This window comes from Dermatophagoides pteronyssinus, unplaced genomic scaffold (genome assembly GCF_027571235.1).
Source record: "Dermatophagoides pteronyssinus isolate colony J.1.1.1.1 unplaced genomic scaffold, Derpt_VIB-CSIC_2022.12 sq0007, whole genome shotgun sequence".
Classification (NCBI taxonomy): Eukaryota; Metazoa; Arthropoda; class Arachnida; order Sarcoptiformes; family Pyroglyphidae; genus Dermatophagoides; species Dermatophagoides pteronyssinus.
The window spans coordinates 2,233,011-2,253,780 of record NW_027461531.1 but is presented as its reverse complement, the minus strand read 5'-3'; the positions used below and the strand labels follow the sequence as shown (position 1 = coordinate 2,253,780).

The 20,770-nt window shown below is 30.2% G+C and overlaps 6 protein-coding genes across 8 annotated transcripts; 3 read left to right on the top strand and 3 right to left on the bottom strand.

Annotated features, from left to right (window-relative positions):
- Positions 1-1,554: 1,554 nt before the first annotated feature.
- On the bottom strand, positions 1,555-3,086 carry LOC113794277 (putative myosin light chain kinase DDB_G0292624). Its single transcript, XM_027344388.2, has 2 exons — positions 2,770-3,086; positions 1,555-2,680 (listed from the first exon to the last, which is right to left on the bottom strand). Exons 1-2 carry the CDS (start codon positions 3,029-3,031, stop codon positions 1,776-1,778), a joined length of 1,167 nt encoding a protein of 388 aa, XP_027200189.1. The 5' UTR covers positions 3,032-3,086; the 3' UTR covers positions 1,555-1,775.
- Positions 3,087-3,092: 6 nt separating this feature from the next.
- On the bottom strand, positions 3,093-7,597 carry LOC113794250 (putative chitinase 10). The gene is made up of 8 exons (XM_075820606.1): positions 7,436-7,597; positions 7,162-7,374; positions 6,300-7,099; positions 5,605-6,244; positions 4,942-5,118; positions 4,681-4,893; positions 3,824-4,623; positions 3,093-3,768 (listed from the first exon to the last, which is right to left on the bottom strand). The coding sequence occupies exons 1-8, from the start codon at positions 7,509-7,511 to the stop codon at positions 3,175-3,177; spliced, it is 3,513 nt and encodes a 1,170-aa protein (XP_075676721.1). The 5' UTR covers positions 7,512-7,597; the 3' UTR covers positions 3,093-3,174.
- Positions 7,598-7,872: 275 nt separating this feature from the next.
- On the bottom strand, positions 7,873-10,362 carry PICK1 (protein interacting with PRKCA 1). Of its 2 annotated transcripts, none has more exons than XM_027344376.2 (5): positions 9,928-10,362; positions 9,197-9,594; positions 8,880-9,130; positions 8,726-8,818; positions 7,873-8,666 (listed from the first exon to the last, which is right to left on the bottom strand). In XM_027344376.2, the coding sequence occupies exons 1-5, from the start codon at positions 9,981-9,983 to the stop codon at positions 7,995-7,997; spliced, it is 1,470 nt and encodes a 489-aa protein (XP_027200177.2). In that variant the 5' UTR covers positions 9,984-10,362; the 3' UTR covers positions 7,873-7,994. The 2 variants fall into 2 exon arrangements, with proteins under 2 accessions (XP_027200177.2, XP_027200169.2); XM_027344368.2 differs by lacking the exon at positions 9,928-10,362 and adding an exon at positions 9,657-9,763.
- An 838-nt stretch (positions 10,363-11,200) lies between these two features.
- On the top strand, positions 11,201-16,418 carry LOC113794239 (solute carrier family 53 member 1-like). The gene is made up of 9 exons (XM_075820716.1): positions 11,201-11,359; positions 11,473-12,484; positions 13,750-13,840; positions 13,893-14,954; positions 15,011-15,161; positions 15,233-15,436; positions 15,494-15,794; positions 15,862-16,077; positions 16,141-16,418. Exons 3-9 carry the CDS (start codon positions 13,772-13,774, stop codon positions 16,223-16,225), a joined length of 2,088 nt encoding a protein of 695 aa, XP_075676831.1. The 5' UTR covers positions 11,201-11,359; positions 11,473-12,484; positions 13,750-13,771; the 3' UTR covers positions 16,226-16,418.
- A 670-nt stretch (positions 16,419-17,088) lies between these two features.
- Positions 17,089-19,030, top strand: LOC113793232 (beta-hexosaminidase subunit beta-like). Its single transcript, XM_027343229.2, has 3 exons — positions 17,089-17,275; positions 17,342-18,750; positions 18,826-19,030. Exons 1-3 carry the CDS (start codon positions 17,243-17,245, stop codon positions 18,992-18,994), a joined length of 1,611 nt encoding a protein of 536 aa, XP_027199030.2. The 5' UTR covers positions 17,089-17,242; the 3' UTR covers positions 18,995-19,030.
- A 170-nt stretch (positions 19,031-19,200) lies between these two features.
- On the top strand, positions 19,201-20,770 carry LOC113793243 (cell cycle control protein 50A-like). 2 transcript variants are annotated; one of them, XM_027343240.2, is made up of 4 exons: positions 19,201-19,323; positions 19,389-20,246; positions 20,305-20,470; positions 20,546-20,769. In XM_027343240.2, the coding sequence occupies exons 1-4, from the start codon at positions 19,290-19,292 to the stop codon at positions 20,625-20,627; spliced, it is 1,140 nt and encodes a 379-aa protein (XP_027199041.2). In that variant the 5' UTR covers positions 19,201-19,289; the 3' UTR covers positions 20,628-20,769. The 2 variants fall into 2 exon arrangements, with proteins under 2 accessions (XP_027199041.2, XP_075676832.1); XM_075820717.1 differs by having other exon boundaries at positions 19,202-19,323; positions 19,393-20,246; positions 20,546-20,770.

Below are 20,770 nucleotides of genomic sequence, written 5' to 3'. Positions count from 1 at the left end.
AAAAAGAAAAAAAAATTATCGAAATCAAAATGATTGGATGACAAATCAATATTGTTGGGAATCGAATCGTAAAAGGGCTAATTTGTGGTCATTATCAATAGCAATTGTACAATTTATTTCGATCATTGTGTTACGATCATCATCATCATCATCATCAAAAAAAAAAAAAAATTGGAACGATTCAGCAACAGTACAAAAAAAACAAAAATCAAATGAACTGAATGAATTGAAAAGAGAGAGAAAGAAAAAAAAATGACGTTACGCATCATAAAATTTTTCTTTGGTTCATGTTTGTGTTTATAGATCAGAGATAGATAAAGAGTTCATTATAAATGACTTAATTTATGATGGGATTCCTCTCATTGTGGATGATAGCCATTGGTTGAACATCAAAACAACAAAAAAAAACCCATCAAATATTGGATCATTTCATCTGGTTTTCAAACGCAATAGTGTGTGTACTGTTTTTTTCTGGTTAAGTTTGAAATTTTGTCCAATCCATTTTCAAACATATATAAATTGAATATTATTGATGCTGTTGTTGTTCGCCATGTTAAATGTGTTCAAATCAATCATCCGAATGCTAAGGATCAATGTGTACAAACAAAACAAAAAAAGATTGTGGAAAAAAGATTTCAAATTTTTTTTAATAAAATAAAAACTCGATTTATTTTTCTGGAATAACGCGCCTAACTCCTCTATTTCCTCTATTTTCTTGTTTTTTTTCCTGGTTTGCCATGTTGTTTTTTTTCATGGCAACCTAATCAAGCTAAACAAAATGGTTAGTTTAATTCTTGTTCAATAATGATTTAGATGATCGTCGTATTTTTTTCGTTTTGTTTGATCATGATAAATCTTGGATAATAAATGTTGAATTCATTTATATGAAATGAACCAAAGAAAAAACCAAGAAAATGAATCAACAACATATTTAGTATGTAAGAAACGTTTCAAACATTTAAGGTTTGTTGATATTTTAGAAATATAAACGAAATTTATGTGAAAAATCAAAGTGTATTTTATCACACACACACACAATCATCACTAATTTATTACTATTATCATCAGGAATAGTTTTGAAAAAAAGAGAAATAACGGCTGAGCTAGAAAGAATAATCATTAACAAGAATTCAAAGATCCCTTTCATTGAAAAGTCCAGTCAATGAGAAAAAGAAAATTTCGATCCATTTCGTTTTTTTTAATAAATTAGCCATTCAATTTGACCATCGTAGGCAATAAATAAAAGCATATCATTCATAGTGATCAGTTGAAATGTAAATCTTAAATCAAGGATGGATTTTTGGATTGAAGCGACCATAAAAAAATGAACGTCAATTGAATTTTAAGTTTTTACTCCAGACATTCGAACGTTTTTTCTCAAATTCATTTTCAATGTTTGAATAGATAAGAAAAAAACTGCTCAACCGGATAAAATCGATAGTATCGAAATATCACCCAATCGATGTTAAAAAGATATTGAAAAGGCTAAATTCTTATTAATTATTTCTGATTCGAAAAAAAAGAAAAACTATAATCGAATATAACACCAAAAGATAACATTTAAAATCGAAATCATTTTATTATTATTCATTAATGATCATTTTGTTTTCTTTCATAATTAACAATAATGATGACAGAAGAAAAGATAAATTTTCTATTAATTAATTTTCGATAATGATAATAATGGATATGTTATTATTATTATTGTCATTATTATTCTTGGTATTTATATTTATTGTTGTTATTATTATTATGGTTGATTTTTCCAATCTGATTCATTTTCTAGAAGTTTTTTCCGGTGATGCTTCCTGCTTTTTTTTAAAAAATGGTCGTTTAAAAAAGCGTTTAGAAAATCGTTTAGAAAATCGTTGTTGTGGTTTTGATTGCTGTCGTTGTTGTAGTTGTTGACGTTGTATAGATTTTAGTTGATTAAAATTTTGAAAATAATTCTTTGCAAATAGATATTCATCAACAATCCATGGATGATGTACTAGAGCTGAAATTGTAATTCGTTTCAATGGATCCGGTTCTAACATTAGCGTTAAAATATGAATCAAACTATCCTGTGGATTTTCGGCAACATTATCGGAAAATGCCCAGCAATGTTTTAATTGTAATTGTAATTGATAATAAGGATTTTTTGCCTCAAATGGAAATGTATCATTTAGCATGACGTAAAGGCAAATACCTAATGACCAAATATCAGCCGTTAATGCATTATAAGGCCGTTCACTGATTATCTCCGGTGCCATATAATCAATTGTACCACAATATGTGCGATTCATTACAACACTTCCATTAGTATCATATGAAACCATACGACTAAGACCAAAATCAGTGATCAATATGGTTATCTTATTATTCGGATGTCGTAACAATAAAATATTTTCTAATTTCAAATCACGATGTGCAATATTTAATGAATGAATATATTCAATGGCAACAAGCATCTGTGAAAATAACATTTGCGATTCACGTTCTTTTAAAACTACTTTCATATGAACATATCGAGCTAATGTACCCGAATTGGCCAATTTAAGAAATATAAATAGATTAGTATTGACGACAAAATGTGCATACAATTTAACGATATATGGATTATTTATTTTTTTCAATATAAATAATTCATTCTTTAAATCTTCAATTTTGGATTTGTCCGTATCTTTAGCTTTACTTTTGGCTGTCAACAAATTATATGATGAAAATAAACAATGCAAAACAAAAATAATGATTAGAGATTAGTGTGAAAAAAAGTCTGAAAAAACAAACTTTTTAGAAGATCAATTTTTTTGCATGCCACTTGAATATTGGTCACTGTATGTGTCGCATAGAATATTTGTGAAAATCCACCTTCAGCGAATCGTTGTCCCAATTTATAACCATAATATTGTAAAACTTGTGTTTCATTTGAAAATCGACTACTTGGAACTTGATAGAAACGTGTAAACTTATCCGCATCAATCAAATTAAGCTGTCGTGAATCACAACATTCGCTTAGGCTACGTGTCAGAGCATCGTGCCTTTGACTCATATTCTCAAATTTTTTCAAGAAATTTTATTTTCCATTTTTATATGATTCGACGAATAAAAAATTGAATTATTTAAAAATTCAGTATTATTGTTTATTATTAATAATCGAATTAAAAATTTTACTAGCAATCATTTATAGAAAATTTATTCGGTTATACAAGTCAATTTTTCTTGACACCAAATGGTACCCGGTGGGCATGGCATTATATGAACCCACCAGCCACCGTTAACATATTCACAGACCAAATATTTGTGTATATTCGTTGGATGTGGTAAATCTCCTTCCTTGTAACATTTGATGAGATGTCCATCAACATAGGTTGTGTATTTGGGAGTTTCGCTTGTGCTATCGGTGGTGGTTGGTGTAGGTGTGGTAGTCGAAGTAGTTGACGGGGTGGTTGGGGTAGGTGTGGTAGTTGAAGGAGTTGACGGGGTGGTTGGTGTAGGTGTGGTAGTCGAAGGAGTTGACGGGGTGGTTGGCGTAGGTGTGGTAGTCGAAGGGGTTGACGGGGTGGTTGGTGTTGGTGTGGTAGTCGAAGGAGTTGACGGGGTGGTTGGTGTTGGTGTGGTTGTACTTGGGCCCAATAGACATTCATAAGAGTTCTTTTCATCACCATTGATCATATTGTGAACTTTGTTCAACAATGGATATTTCGGTCCGCAATGACCTTTGAAATCATCGTTTTCCAATGACCATATCATAACGCCAGAGACGCCCAATTCTTTGAGAAAGGCCAACTATTCCAATCATGAATTAATGAAAGCATTAAAAAGACATCCTCACAATGCTTACCTTGCATGATATACTAGCCAGATCATCGTAACCAACCCAGATTTTATCATTATATCCGTATGGAGCATTGTAATATTCATCGTATTGAATATGCCATTCTTCTTTCTGGAATAACTGACACAATTCGATGTATGAGAGAACACCTTCTTCACCCGTGATGAAACCTGGAGGAGACATGCCTTTGGCGGGATCGCCAAGTTTGACTTTGCTTCGATCTTCGATGCTCCAAGCACGACCATAGAATGGAACACCCATAACAAGTTTGTCTCGGGTAGCGCCATTGTTCAAATAATAGTGCATGGTATAGTTGACATTGAAGTAAGTGTGTAATTCATCCGTTTCATCGGGTCGTTTATACAACGGAGCATTATGGCCGAAAACATTTTCCCATCCACCATGGTAATCATAAGTCATGACATTCATCCAATCGAACAATTGGTTCAATTCTTTGAGCTCATAAGCTACGTCAATTTTATCTTTACCGGGTGATACTGCGGCAGTCAACAAGTAGCCGAAAGGTTCAAATGCTTCTTTAAGTTCTCTAACTAATGTTAAATAATTTTGTTTATCGATTTTAGGATTGCCTAACCGTGATCCTGGATATTCCCAATCCAAATCTAGGCCATCAAATTTGTATTCTTGCAAAAAGTCCAAAACTGATTGAACAAATTGCTTACGATATGTTGGATTGGCTGCCATATCCGAATATTTTTCTGAACCTTCATACCAACCGCCCAAAGAAATCATGGTGGTCAATTCTGGATTCTTCAATCGCAAGTTGTTGAAACGTTCATACCCGTCTATATCATAGTTTTTGAGTTTATTTTATAGATATACGATTAGATTAAAAAACTTACGTTTTTCCCATGTGTTATGGTTATCATCTTGATATGGATCAAAAACTTGAATGGTATATTTGTATTCATCGATTTTAGCAAAACCATACATCAAATGAGTACATTTGAAGGGATCAATATCTTCAATTGTGTATGGATCAACTTTATGATAAACGGACCATGTTCCAACATAACATACGATTCGCATTGGATTTTTCGAATAATTGTTATGATCTAAAGAAAGCCATTGTTTATTTGAAGCAATAATTATCATTCACTTACCTCGTTTAACTGCTGCATTCATAAGGCCAAAACAGGCCATAAGAATAAGGATTGCACATGAAGTTTTCATTTTGAATAGCAATCTATGGAAAAAAACGGTAACAATCCACCGATTAAAAGTGATCACAGGTATCCTTATTTTTATAATCAAAGTATTAGAGCGCAATAATGATAAATCTTATCGCTTATTTAAAAAATATTTTTTTTGATTGATTGATCCGTGATCTCGTGATTATCGATTGATAATAATTATAATCTAAAGTGTAATAAGACAATGCTTGATTATCATTGTTTTCCCCCTTCGATTGTTTTTCACTAAATAGGATTTAAATCCGAATGATATCCATTGGAATGATGTGATCAATCATAATATTGTTGGATTAATCCAACCCATATATTGATAAGAACAAATCGTAGATCAAAGTTTTTTTTTGGAAATATATTTGATACATTGAGAATGAATGAAACTTGGTTAATTATGATTTCATTCTAATTTTTAAACATCAATGTTAAACTTTACTAACATAATTCTTTTGGAATTTTTATATGAAACATTGATTAAATTATTGATTTTCAGAGGAAATTTAAAAACTAGAAATAATGGATTCAAATAATTTTATTTAAATTTCATTTAGCAATAAACTGTTACAAATATATCAGATCATTCTTGAATACAATTTTTTAATGTTGCGTGCCATCTAGTTCCTTTTGGACAATCCATAATGTGTACCCACCAACCACCGTTTGGTGTGGCAATATATTCACAAACTAAATATTTATGAACATCAGTTGGATGTGGAAGATAACCTTGTTTATAACATTTAATCAAATGTCCATCAATATACGTAGTGTATTTTGGTGTTTCGCTTGTGCTATCGGTGGTGGTTGGGGTAGGTGTGGTAGTTGAAGGAGTTGACGGGGTGGTTGGTGTAGGTGTGGTAGTTGAAGGAGTTGACGGGGTGGTTGGTGTAGGTGTGGTAGTTGAAGGAGTTGACGGGGTGGTTGGTGTAGGTGTGGTAGTTGAAGGGGTTGACGGGGTGGTTGGTGTTGGTGTGGTAGTTGAAGGGGTTGACGGGGTGGTTGGTGTAGGTGTGGTAGTCGAAGGAGTCGACGGGGTGGTTGGTGTTGGTGTGGTTGTACTTGGGCCCAAAAGACATTCGTAAGAGTTCTTTTCGTCACCATTGATCATATTGTGAACTTTGTTCAACAATGGATATTTCGGTCCGCAATGACCTTTGAAATCATCGTTTTCCAATGACCATATCATAACGCCAGAGACGCCCAATTCTTTGAGAAAGGCCAACTATTTCAATCATGAATTAATGAAAGCATAAAAAAGAAATCCTCACAATGCTTACCTTGCATGATATACTAGCCAGATCATCGTAACCAACCCAGATTTTACCATTATATCCGTATGGAGCATTGTAATATTCATCGTATTGAATATGCCATTCTTCTTTCTGGAATAACTGACACAATTCGATGTATGAGAGAACACCTTCTTCACCCGTGATGAAACCTGGAGGAGACATGCCTTTGGCGGGATCGCCAAGTTTGACTTTGCTTCGATCTTCGATGCTCCAAGCACGACCATAGAATGGAACACCCATAACAAGTTTGTCTCGGGTAGCGCCATTGTTCAAATAATAGTGCATGGTATAGTTGACATTGAAATAAGTGTGTAATTCGTCCGTTTCATCGGGTCGTTTATACAACGGAGCATTATGGCCGAAAACATTTTCCCATCCACCATGGTAATCATAAGTCATGACATTCATCCAATCGAACAATTGGTTCAATTCTTTGAGCTCATAAGCTACGTCAATTTTATCTTTACCGGGTGATACTGCGGCAGTCAACAAGTAGCCGAAAGGTTCAAATGCCTCTTTAAGTTCTCTAACCAATGTTAAATAGTTTTGTTTATCGATTTTAGGATTGCCTAACCGTGATCCTGGATATTCCCAATCCAAATCTAGGCCATCGAATTTGTATTCTTGCAAAAAGTCCAAAACTGATTGAACAAATTGTTGTCGATATGTTGGATTGGCTGCCATATCAGAATATTTTTCTGAACCTTCATACCAACCACCCAAAGAAATCATGGTGGTCAATTCTGGATTCTTCAATCGCAAGTTGTTGAAACGTTCATAACCATCTATATCATAAATTATAAATTTTTTTAATTATATGATCGAAACTGATAAATGATAAACTTACGTTTTTCCCATGAGTTATGGTTATCATCTTGAAATGGATCAAAAACTTGAATGGTGTATTTGTATTCATCGATTTTAGCAAAACCATACATCAAATGAGTACATTTGAAAGGATCAATATCTTCAATTGTGTATGGATCAACTTTATGATAAACGGACCATGTTCCAACATAACATACGATTCGCATTGGATTTTTCGAATAATTGTTGTGATCTGTGATATGATAGGAATTTAATACTTCAATCAATCACAGATTTTATCCCTGCACACTTACCTCGTTTAGTGGCCGCATTCATCAAGCCAACGCAGGCCCATATACAAAACAATGCTAATGTCGTTTTCATTTTCATAAGTTCTTTTGTTTTAAAAATCAATACGTGATGATCAAATCAAAAGTATTTCAATGATTTTCGATGTCTCTTATTCTTATAGTCAATGTCATGGTTGAATAGGATCAGTGACAAGGCACAAATCACATGCTGATAATCATATCTGATCTTAAAAAAAACATTTGCGTTGTTAGGTATCAAACAGCGATTGGAAATTGCAAAAAAAAACTAATCTCAAGATTATTCGATAGGATTTTCAATTAATTAATGATATAATCAATAAATGAAAAATTTAACATCTTCATTGTTGATCAAATTGATAATCGTCAATGTTAATCTCTTGGAAAAAAATATCTGACATCAAATACATCATCATAAGAAAAAAGAAGAAATAAGAAAATTTTTTATTGTGCAATTAATCCAAAGTTTTTATCAAATATTTTAATGGAAATTTTCATTATATTTTTAATTTCGAGATTTAAAACGGGATGTATTAAAAACTTTTCAGTAAAGTAAAAAATCATCCTTTTTAGCCTTTTCATCATCTTTTTTGTTATCATCAATTTGATCATTTTCATCTGTAAAGATTTCAATTAAATTTTGCATTTCACTTTTTTCCCTTACGTCATTATTTTTAACATGTTTTTCTTGTTGACTATTATTTTGATGGAAATTATCTTTATGCTCAAATAAAATAGCTTCTTCACCAGGTTCAATTCCATCATCATCATCATCTTCATCATTCTTTTCATTAACATCGTTACTTTTATAGCGGTTGTTGTTAGCGTTTCCAATTTCATCGTGATATTCCACATTCCGATCATATGAATTAGATAATAATGAAGATTGTAGTAAACAACTTTTTGATAGATCCAATTCGAATGGTACAAAACTATTCTCTTCTAGATGTTGATGACAATTACTAATAAATGAACTTAAGGATGAGATGAATTTCGTTATATGTGTTGCAATATTATGAACATGTTTTTGATCTAGTAATTCCAATTTAACAAGAACATCCGATCGTAATGTAGCGAAACGTTTTCTTGCTTCTTGTCGACATCGTAGAATAAGACGATATTCATAATTGCCTGTTTCGACACGATAAAACGGTTCTTGCAATGCTTGATACGTATATTCTTCATCATCCATTTCTTTTACTTTTAAACAATATGACTAAAAACAAAATAAAGTTAATAATTCTATAATCAAAATAAGAATAATAATAAAAATACCAGATATTCAAATTTAGCATCGGCATATTTCTTAATTGTTAATTGGGTATCTGGTATGGCTTTGTTTAGATAGGTATTCAAATCGCTCAAAATCTAAACGAGGATTAAAAATTATCAATAAATTACAAAAAATAATTGAATCATTGGAACTCACAGGTTTCAAATCTTTGATCATTTTTGTTCCTTCTTTTTCGAATGATCGATGAACATTACCGAAACGAGTAAATGCAAGGCTTGCATCTGTTTGTGGTTCATGTGCACCGATTTCATTGAAAACATCACCAAAATCTTTATATGTAGAAACAATTTCCATATAGCTCCGTATCACATAATTCATATGAGTTATTAATCCTTTGAAAATGAATTCATTTCGATCAAGTTCTTGAAGCTTTTTAACAAGACTATCTAAAATTATAAGTGAAATATTAATAAAATCTTAAATAAAGACAAAATTATTTTCAATCAAATTACCATTGCATAGAATAGCTCGACTTAATCCAAGTGCATCAGCCGTGGATGAATCCATATTTTCAACCATTTTATGTTTCAATTTTTTCAATATTATATCCAATGTTTTTCCTTGTTTTGGATCAGCATGAAGTTTGTTATAACCGATGGTCACCTCATCTTTTATCGATTGTATGATTCGTGCAACTTCAACTTTTGTACTACCTTTTACACATTTTCCATCAACACTAATAATTTCATCACCAGCTTCTAATGTTCCATCTTTCGCTGCCGGTGTATTTTCAAACACCTGTACAACATAAAGACATGGACAATTTGGTGCACCGCCACCAATACTGATGCCAATTAAATTTCCATCATCTTTTTTGATTTTAGCCAAACCCGATGTGACACGCATTCCCCTGTCCATAAAATAATGAATAAAAATAAAATATTAGATAAAAATGATTCTTTAAGCCATTACATTTGATCTTCTCCATAATAATCATAATAATAATAACGGTCACAATCAGACCAACGATAATAATTATAATATTGTTCATATAAATTAGGATTCATAATGGCAAATGACAAAACAATCATCATTTGCAAGACAAATGAAGAAAAAGCAAAGGAAATGAATCAAATCCTGTCAAAATTTAATTTTTCATGATTGAAAATGAAAAAGAACACAAATCACAATTGCATCCGGTGTGATCTATTTTTCATTTCTTCATTAACAAAACGTTACTTACATTTTATCTTCATCATACAGATATCCATCGTCTTCTTCCATTAACATATCAGACATAATTTTTTTTTTGAAATCGGATTTTTATTATTCAAGAATATCGATGTATTTTTGAATGTATTCCATATGGTTTGTTTTGAGTATTAAAACTTTATATTATCATTGCTCGGAGTTATTTCGTTTCTGGAACATTAACCATTCGTTCATTCTTTCATATATACCACTGCTATCAAATTTGTTTCCACTATAATTCTGTAGAAGATCCTATTGTTAGGATTGATAGGGGGGAAATAGTTTTCTATTTGGAATCATAAAAATCAACAACAAAATCAGTAACGACCTCTATTGGTGAAGATTCAAAACATTCGAAACTATTTCCTGATTCTGTTAATTTCGACCAGAAAATAAAAGAAAAACAAACCAAAACAAAAAAAAAAAAAATTTGTCATAGCAGTGTTCGATCCTTCGGCCTATATAATAACAGCAACAACAAATGTCAATGTGAATAATTTACAATGAAAATCCCAGTTTTATATTGAAAAATTATTCGGGTGAGTAATGTTGTTATACAATGTGTTTGCTGCTGCTTCTGGTTAGATTTGGATTGGATTGCAACCAAAAAAAAAAAAAAAATTCTGTCTTGCGTGTATTCGCATACACATGTGTTTTGTTATTTACAATTTTTTTCTGATAAAAATTCTTACTAAATCTTTAATTAATAATAAATGGTAAATTTATCATATCATTGCAATGAATATTTTTAAAAATGTACCGAATTGTGTCATCATTGATTGCTGCAACCAAAGCAACCTAAATATGACATCATATTTATGTTTTTCCTAACGATTTCCTAATTGTTAATATATTTACAAAACAGTATAATCGAATAATTTTCAATTTATGATGGTAATCATAACAATGACATTGATGATGATGATTATGTCTTTAAAACATTGAATAAAGTTGGCGAAAATTTCCTCCTTTTTTTAAATTTGATTTTCATCATCCTGGCATTGGCATTTTTTCATGTCATTAAAATTTATATTTCGTAAAATGAATGACGAATAATTTTCAATTCAACAACAAATGTCGTTTTTGGTTGATAATATTGTGATGATCGTTCCCTTTTTTTCCAAAGAAAAATTTTCTCTTGTACATTGACGATTCTTTTTGGGATGAACGAGTTGCCAATGTTTTTAATGTGATAAAATTGACAATCATTCATTGGATTTTTTTTTCCTTTTTGTTTGGCCAAGTATAGAACTTCGAATCGAAAGCAATATGATGATTTAAATGAAAAAAAACGTGGTAGAAATCATTTTTTCACTTCAAATATCGTAGCACAATCAATGTTTGATATCGAATTTCCGATTTTGATATTAAAATCATGTTTATCATATCATTTGAAAAAAAAACATTTATGAAAAGAATCTAAAGTAATACCTTTTTTTTCATAGATGAAAAAAAATCATTGACATTCATTTATTTGATAATTGATTATTAATATCCAGTTTTTATTTTTAAATTTTTTTTTGTTTGTTCCATACAGATCTAGATCAAATATGAGATGATTTGTGTGCCTTTGCTTATCGTCATCGCCCTATCATCATTATCATCAAATCGACAATGTCCTAAACGACAAATATTTGTTCAAACTGCAATATATCCTAATTTGTTCAATATATTACACACACAGATATAATCAATAATATTGATTATTATTTCAAATTTAATGATACACGAATTATCAATCATTAATCATCATCATCATCATCGAAAAAAATAACATCAAAATCTATATTTGATGAATATTATGTACAACAACAACAACAACAACAATAATAGCCAGACAATGTGAATGTTTGATCATCATTCATCATGTTTCGAATTTTTGGTTTGATAATACAAAACAATGTATCGAATGTTTTTGTGATATGTTGTATGTCGAAATAAAATCTTCATGTATTTTTGATCATCGGATACATTATCATCAACCGAAAAAAAAACCTTACTCCAAAGTTGATTTTATCGACGATTCGATATGAACGATTGCTATCAACTTGTGAACCAAGAATAAAGTTTTTTTGGTCTTTCCAATCTCTATATTCAATCATTTTCTTTATTTAAAACCAAATGCACACTAAGATCATATAGAAGTGCCTTTTTTTAAAATTTTGTTTCGATTTTCAACAAAAGAAATTGTCATCATTTTTTTCGATTAAAAATCGAGTTTTAAATTCTAGAATTTTATCGAGGAAAGAAAAAAGGGAGAGAAAAATCTGCCGAATTGTTGTTGATGTTGTGATTATAGACATAACATCACATTTAATCATCATCATCATCATTCCTTTAATCTGTTAATTTTTCGAAATTTTATTTTTTATTTGGTAATTTTTATTTTCTGTCCATTAATGATTGAATAATCAATCATTTAATCAAATATCGAATGTTGTTTACATATGTCAATCATTTAATAGTTGACAAAGAGGGGAAAATTATCATCATCATTTACAACAACGAAAACAACAACGACAATAAATTAATGTTAACACGCGTCGTGGGTAAGTTTCATTTTCTGAATCTAAATGAATAGCCGATAACAAAAACGAAAATCATTAGAAAAAAAAGAAAAAGTTCGCTTGAATTCATGTTACGCAAAATGTCAAATAAATATTCCTGTTCAATCATTTTGTTGTTCATCTAACCGTCTATCCCATCATTTGAATTATCATTTTGTTTTCAGAAAATAAACCATAAACCTGTGATATAAATTGTATAATGTAATGTACAGATCAACCAGGAAGGTCACATTCACATGATTTATGTTAGTTATTTTTCAATCAAAAAAAAATTTTTTCATTTTGATTTGTTTTGATTTTGTTGTCTCATCATCATCGTCATCATCATTATCATCACAACGATTTATCTTCTTCGTCATCATCGTAATCATTAATGAAAACAAAATATCACAAAAATTGTAGGCAAAAAATAAATAAATTTTTTTCAGATTTAAACTTAAGGAAATTTTTCTTTTTTTTCGCTGTCAACAAAAAAAAACAGAAGAAAATTCTCTTCCAAGATAAGGATCATATCTTGACTTTATAGATATAAAATTCAAAGATTTATCATTATCAAAGACCTTTTTTTATAATATAGAATGAACAGAGGGAGATGATCTTAGCCAAAGTTTTGAATGGTGGTTCAAATTGTTTTTTCCTTAATAACGATAACGATTGTTATAATAGTTTTTCTTACACTATTATTCATTTTTTCACCTCAATTTGAATTCATTAAAGTCGTCATCAAAATTTTCTGTAAAATGATAATGTCGGATTCATAAACGCGAATTATTATTATGATTATTGAGTGAGGATTTGTTTGCGTTTTTTTTTCTTTTTTGATTCAATGTTCAATGTTTTCTTTTATAATCCCCTCTATCTTTTTTTCTCTTTTTTTTTGTTGTATACATCATTCATTCATTCTACCCGAATTCATAAAGAAAAACAAGTTTTTGTCTGTTCTGTTTTTGTTTTTGTTTTGTTTTGTTTTGTTTGCCGTTTAAAACCATTTTACGAGGGAAATAAAAACAAAATGTTTTGTTCTCATCCTCATGATGATGATGGTGATGATGATAATAACATCTGATGAATGTAAAAATAAAGGTGTGTTTTGTTTGTTTGTGTGCGTCTGTATTCAATGGTCAAGCAAGCTATTTGGATTTATCATTCAACAATTGATTTCTTTTTTCTTATCTTCTTTCACTTTTTATCAAATCCATATTTTATATTTTTAATTGATGAAATTTTTTTTCATTCAAAACAAATAGGCTGTGAAAAAATTGTAAAGTTATGAAATTCGCCGAACATTTATCGGCGCATATTACGCCGGAATGGAGAAAACAATACATTCAATATGAGGTCAGTTTTTTTCAAAAAAAACCATTTTATTCGTTAATTTTTATTTTTTTAGCATATGAAAGAAATGTTATACGATGCCATCGATTCAATACCGATCGAATGTCAAGAACAGGAATTTCTTGAAATTGTACGAAAATTTGATGAACAATTTTTACATTTTTGTGAAAAAGAACTGAACAAGATAAATTCATTTTTTGCTGAAAAATTAGCAGAAGCTGTACGAAAATTTAATGATCTTAAAAATGAACTCGATTCATTTATACCGGGTTCGGCTGATCAAGATCAATTCGATGTTCAATTTACAACGCCACCATTATTTCAACAATCAAAAGAAGCGCAAAAAAAACAAAGCCGAAAATTATTGAAAAAAATCAATGATCTTAAATTGGCATTTTCGGAATTTTATCTGAATCTAGTTTTGTTACAAAATTATCAAACTCTTAATTTCACCGGTTTTCGTAAGATATTGAAAAAACATGATAAATTATTGAATACAAGTGCAGGCAATCAATGGCGTCAGAATAATGTTGATCAAGCACCTTTCTATACTAACAAAGAGGTAGATAAATTGATTGAAAAGACTGAAAATATTTTTGCCAACGTATTGGAAGGTGGTAATCGTTCAAGGGCTATGAAAAGACTTCGGGTACCACCATTGAATGCTCAACAATCCTTATGGACAACATTCAGAGTTGGTTTCTATTCCGGCCTTTTTATTATCCTAAGTGCGGCATTAATAATACAATTAATATACGCACACGATGTGATCAAATTTAACTACCTATGTCATCTATTTCGTGGGCCATTCTTCATATGGTTATTCATATTTTTATTGGGCATCAATGTTTATGGTTGGCGTACTTCCGGTGTGAATCATGTGCTGATATTTGAATTAGATCCTCGTGATCATATTTCCGAACAACATTTATTCGAAGTGAGTTTCTTTTTCGCTGTGATATGGGCGTTCGCATTGTTAGGCTATTCATTTGCATCATCATTCGAAATTGATGGTAATCTATTCCCACTAGCCACCGTTGTATTGTTCATTTTATTTCTGATAAATCCAACAAAAACATTTCGACATACGGCTAGATTTTGGCTACTACGTGTTTTGGTAAATATTGTAATAAGTAAAAATTGCTATAATCAATTGATATTTTTTTCCAACAGTATCGACTTTTAGTTGCACCATTCTATGCCGTTACATTCGCCGATTTCTGGCTAGCTGATCAACTAAATAGTTTATCAATATTGTTTGGGGATGCTATTTTTTACATATTTTTTTACACTAATGTCTATTATCTAAATTCGGACCATAATGGTAAAATAATTTTTTTAATTAATTAAATTATGTAATAGTTATCTATGCTCATATTCCATGTTTTTCTATAGCACTTTATATGCCACATGGTAAAACTTATCTTACGTTTCGGGCATTTTTTGCCGCATTACCAGCATGGTTTCGTTTTGTTCAATGTCTTCGCCGTTATCGTGATGATAATTATCGTAGCTTATTTCCACACGTGGTTAATGCTGGAAAATATTCGACAACATTTTTTGTTATCACCTTTTCAACATTAACTGAATTGACATCAAGTCAGTATTTTAGATTGAAATAGTTGAAAAAATTTTATAATTATAACTTTCACAAAGCAATTCCGGGTGATCCTTCTTCAAGTTCATTTTTTCAACTCTGGATTGCCGCATTAATTATATCATCGATTTATACATATAGTTGGGATGTAATCATGGATTGGGGTCTAATGAATGTCCGATCAACGGAAAATTGGCTATTACGGAATGAACTTGTCTATCCTAAACATTATTATCATATGGCATATATTGGAGATTTTTTTGGCCGAACAATGTGGGCATTTACGATTTCATTGAATCAGGTGGGCAATATCAATTCCGATTGGCTTGGTACCGGTGTTGCTACCATCGAATTGTTTAGGTAAATCTAATTAATGTTTAGAAACTGAATTATGTCTATAGAATAATCATCGTATATTGCATTTCAGGCGATTTGTATGGAATTTTTTCCGTTTAGAAAATGAACATCTCAATAATTGTGGTGAATTTCGTGCCGTACGTGATATATCGATTGCTCCTATTACATTATCATCAATAAATAGCCAATCAAATGGATTCCATAAAACAAGTGCGATATTTAAGAAAAAAGACAAGAAAAATCATAAACCAAGGCGATCGACTAATCAGTATTCAATTAAACGAAGGTAAATTAATATTATCTACTGGTTTGTAAAATTAATGGTTTTTCTTTCTTTTTTTTTGAACAGCCAAGATGATTCCAAATCAAGCGAAGTGACACTTTTAATGGAAACAACCAGAACGATTACCCATAAAGATTATGATAAACTATGATATTAAAAAAAAACGAAAATTTTAGAATCCGAGCTATATAGCTAGGTTTAATTTAATTGATAATTTAGAGCCGATTTTACAATATTTACTATTATCAATTGTTTCTTTGTTTTTTTTCGATTCATTACATAAAATCCATCAAAGTATTAAGAAAATGGTTTTTCAATCAATAAATCATCATAGATTATTGTAAGGAATTTACTTAATCAACCTTTTTTTTGCCTTAATCTCATTATTATAAAGCTAGCTATTGCCGATAGTCTTATTTTCACTAAACATACCTTTAAAAATCATCCCGAAAACATCATTTCTTTTTCATAATTGCCTTAATCATCAATTTTTAAATTATATTTTTCAAATTAAAAAAAAATATTTTAATAATGACAAAATTAATACAAGAAAACATATTTATCTATGAAAAAATGAATAAATCCTTGATGATAAAGAAAAAATTTCAATTATTTTCACCAATTTGTTTTGGATGTGGTATAATAAAAAGAAAAAAAGAGGTAGTAATGGATTTCCGATTGATTGCGATTACATTTTTTTTGTCGGTGTCATCAAACTTTTCTTGTTTTGTTATTGTTGTTGCCATTTTCTAATAAATAATGATCATTAGCTGTGAATATTTTATGTATTTCTGTTTAACCATTTTTGATTAGCCATCTAAAAAGTTGAACTTTGGTTTTTTTATCGATCCAATTTTAATCAAAATCTTATTTGTTTATCGATTAGATTGTTGTTGTTTTTTAAATGATTTGGTTGTCATATCAATCGAAATGTTTTTAATTCGATAAGGTTTAAATGTTTTTTTATTTGATTATTCACAATACAACTACAGAAAAGATAATCGACAAATTTTTATGATTTTCATATAAAGGATACAAGAAAACAATGTATAATGTACTTGTATTATTATGTGCATTAGTTACTGTGAAAAATTGATCTAAATAACTAAACAATCCTAATAAAAGAAAATCATTGTGCGATCATTTATCCGGGAAAATTCCATCTACGATGACAATGAAGATACATTTGGCCATTTATTTGGTAAATCATGATAATTTTTTTTCCAAACATTCATTTTAAAATTAATTTTTTTATGTCATTTAATAGAGTCTATTAGTGGCTGTCAATGCTTATGAAATATGGCCACATCCAAAACAAATGAAAATGAATGATACATTTTTATCGATCGATCCGAAAAATTTTACAATCCATTCGAAAACAAATGGTGATTGTCAAGTTCTTAATCGAGCAATTGAACGATATTTAGATAGAATGTTTATACAAGATTGTTCACTTGTAAATGAACAATTTCGTGGACGATATCTTTCGAATAAGACGGAAAATTTCAAGAAAATGACTAATTATTCTGGACAAATGACAACGTTACTCATACTGGTTCATGATAAATGCGAAACAATGCCCAATACAAAAATGAATGAAGCTTATACAGTTAAAATCGATAAAGATCATTCGGTAATTGAAAGTAAATCTGTTTGGGGTGCTTTACGTGGTCTGGAAACATTTAGTCAAATGTTTAGACATGTTGGCAAAAATCAATTCAGTATTAATACTGGTCAAATTGATGATGAGCCTCGTTTTGCATTTAGGGGTGTAATGTTAGATAGTTCACGTCATTTTCTTCCTCTTCATGCTATCTACGAAACATTAGATGCAATGGAAATGAACAAATTCAATGTTTTTCATTGGCATATTGTCGATGATCAATCATTTCCATTCGTGTCGACAACATTTCCAGAACTAAGTAAAAAAGGATCATATAGATCAAACTTTATTTATACACCTGAAGATGTACAAAAAGTATTACGGTATGCTAATGATCGTGGAATACGTGTAATACCAGAATTCGATTCACCTGGTCATACAGAATCTTGGGGAAAAGGGCAACCAAATCTGCTGACACAATGTTATGATGGAAAAGGAAAACCGATACCGAATTCGTATGGACCAATCAATCCTGTATTAAATTCAACCTATGAATTTATACAGAAACTTTTCCATGAGATAGCCGAACGTTTTCCCGATCAATATATGCATTTAGGTGGTGACGAAGTAGACTTTGATTGCTGGAAATCGAATCCGATTCTGCAAGAATTCATGAAAATCAATCAATTTGGTGATGATTATGCAAAACTAGAAAGTTATTACATAACTAAATTAATCGATATCGTACAGAATCTGAATCGAAGTTATATTGTATGGCAAGAAGTGTTCGATAATGAAGTAAAAATTCGTCCAGAAACGGTCGTTCATGTATGGAAAAATGGTGCATTATGGCAAATGGAAATGAAAAACGTAACAAAAGCCGGATATCAGGCATTGTTATCATCTTGTTGGTACTTAAACTATATTAGCTATGGAAACGATTGGTATAAATATTATCAATGTGATCCACAAAATTTCAATGGTACAATACAGGAACAGAATCTTGTCACTGGTGGTGAAGCATGCTTGTGGGGTGAATTCATTGACGCATCCAATCTCATAAGTCGAACCTGGTATGTATAGGAAATATTTAAGAATTCAATAACAATTAATTAATTAATTATTATCGTACTACAATATACTATTAGGCCAAGAGCGTGTGCTGTTGCCGAACGACTTTGGAGTCCAAAATCGTTCAAAGATCCTAAAAAAGCTAAAACACGTTTTCATGGACAACGATGTCGTATGCAAATTTTAGGATTGAAAGTTGAACCGATTGAAGGACCCGATTTTTGTTACTGTGATGATGCCATCTAATGTTATAATTTCCAACTATCCATAATGAAAAAATGATCATTCACAAATTTCAAAGATGTCATAAATGAAAGGATTATGTTTTTAATGTCCTATTCATATTGATAAATATTGATCCAATAATGTTTTTTCCTAACAATAAAATAAAATTCTATATTTTCATTCTAAATTAATTAATATAATTAAATTTTTTGAAATTAAAATGAAATAAATTGATTGATTTTGTTTCATTCGTTTTGTGTTAAAATTTATTGTTTTTGATATCTGAGTGAAAATTATAACTGAAACTGATATATCAATGTCCGATATATCATTAAGACGCCGTCCACGTGGTAAGACAAACCCATCAATAGATATGACCATTGAAAATTAATAATTTATTCAAATTCATTTGAAGATAGCTATTTTCTACAACAAACATTTCGTACACATTATCCATTAATGACTGTCGGTTCATGGATACCGATATTTAGATTATTAGCCATAGTTTATATGATATTGGGTTTGATTTGTTTCTATCAAAATATGACTGTTACTGAATATAAATTTGAATACACTGATTGTTTAAGTGAATCGGCAATTGAATCTAAGAAAAATAATACGAATATTTTATATTGTAAAGATGAAATTGATAAAAATCCTGGTCATATTTGCCATTGTCAAATATCAGTCTATATGAGTTCAATACCAAAAAATGTTTACGTCTATTATGGGCTAGAATTTTACTATCAAAATTATTTGCCTTATGTTGATTCGGTGGATAATTTTCAATTATGTGGCCTTCGATTAACACGCGGAGAATGCTCAAGCAATGATAATGAAACATTGCCAACTGTTCCTTGTGGTATGATCGCTAACAGTATGTTTAATGATACATTTGTATTGGAAAAAAGAATCCTTGCTAGAGATGAGTCTGGACATACTAAACGATATCTATTCCCAATTTCAATCATACGCAAGAATATTAGCTGGAAATTTCCTGAACGTTATCGAAATCCAACAGTACCGAAAAATCAAACACTGAAATATGTATTTCGTAATACAAAAAAACCTGCAAATTGGCATAAACCAATCTATGAGCTGGATCTCGAGGATCCAACTAATAATGGTTTTGAAAATGAACCATTCATTAATTGGATGCAAATATCCCCATTTTCATCACTTCGTAAAGCTTATGGATATATTGATCATTCAGATAATTCATTCACATCGACCGGTTTACAAGATGGTTATTACCTACTTCAGATCAATTATTGTAAATATAGATTATTGAAAATAAATTTTACAATGATTAATTATTTTGTTTTATCTAGCATATCCAGTTCATCGTTTTAATGGAAAAAAATACATAATCATTTCGAATACATCATCGTTTGGTGGAAAAAATTACTTTTTGAGCTATATATTTCTTATAACATCTATACTCAATTCGATTATTGCCATCTTATTCTATTATCTTGATAAAAAATATGGCAAAGTGTATGTATTTGTTCAAATGAATTTTCGTAAAAAAGAAAAAACTTTTTTCAATCTTTTTTTTTCTAAATATCACAGTTCAACACAGGTTTATGATTATCTCTATTTTAATTATCAACAAGATGATCGACTTAGTGGCAAACGATATTCACGTCAATGATGGACTATATTTGTTGTCAATAATATCTATTCTTTTTTTTCTTTTTTTTTTGCCTACATTTATATAAAAATTTGATGTAATATTAATGCCAATCATTTGATGATATTAAAAATAATAATCATAATCGTGATACAAAACAACAA

Bases quoted from the DNA above. Each gene is read 5' to 3' on its own strand.
- PICK1 (XM_027344368.2), bottom strand. From the start codon at position 9,751: ATGAATCCTAATTTATATGAACAATATTATAATTATTATCGTTGGTCT. The intron at 9,595-9,656 runs GTAATGGCTTAA...TTTTATGGACAG, and splicing joins TATTATGGAGAAGATCAAAT to GGGAATGCGTGTCACATCGG. The intron at 9,131-9,196 runs GTAATTTGATTG...TTATAATTTTAG, and splicing joins TCGAGCTATTCTATGCAATG to ATAGTCTTGTTAAAAAGCTT.
- LOC113794239 (XM_075820716.1), top strand. From the start codon at position 13,772: ATGAAATTCGCCGAACATTTATCGGCGCATATTACGCCGGAATGGAGA. The intron at 14,955-15,010 runs GTAAATATTGTA...TTTTTCCAACAG, and splicing joins TTTGGCTACTACGTGTTTTG to TATCGACTTTTAGTTGCACC. The intron at 15,795-15,861 runs GTAAATCTAATT...ATTGCATTTCAG, and splicing joins GCTACCATCGAATTGTTTAG to GCGATTTGTATGGAATTTTT.
- LOC113794250 (XM_075820606.1), bottom strand. From the start codon at position 7,511: ATGAAAATGAAAACGACATTAGCATTGTTTTGTATATGGGCCTGCGTT. The intron at 6,245-6,299 runs GTAAGCATTGTG...TGATTGAAATAG, and splicing joins TGGCTAGTATATCATGCAAG to TTGGCCTTTCTCAAAGAATT. The intron at 4,894-4,941 runs GTAAGTGAATGA...GGCTTTCTTTAG, and splicing joins GAATGCAGCAGTTAAACGAG to ATCATAACAATTATTCGAAA.
- LOC113793232 (XM_027343229.2), top strand. From the start codon at position 17,243: ATGACAATGAAGATACATTTGGCCATTTATTTG. The intron at 17,276-17,341 runs GTAAATCATGAT...GTCATTTAATAG, and splicing joins TACATTTGGCCATTTATTTG to AGTCTATTAGTGGCTGTCAA. The intron at 18,751-18,825 runs GTATGTATAGGA...ATATACTATTAG, and splicing joins AATCTCATAAGTCGAACCTG to GCCAAGAGCGTGTGCTGTTG.
- LOC113794277 (XM_027344388.2), bottom strand. From the start codon at position 3,031: ATGAGTCAAAGGCACGATGCTCTGACACGTAGCCTAAGCGAATGTTGT. The intron at 2,681-2,769 runs GTTTGTTTTTTC...ATTTGTTGACAG, and splicing joins AAAAATTGATCTTCTAAAAA to CCAAAAGTAAAGCTAAAGAT.
- LOC113793243 (XM_027343240.2), top strand. From the start codon at position 19,290: ATGTCCGATATATCATTAAGACGCCGTCCACGTG. The intron at 19,324-19,388 runs GTAAGACAAACC...ATTCATTTGAAG, and splicing joins ATTAAGACGCCGTCCACGTG to ATAGCTATTTTCTACAACAA. The intron at 20,471-20,545 runs GTATGTATTTGT...TAAATATCACAG, and splicing joins GATAAAAAATATGGCAAAGT to TTCAACACAGGTTTATGATT.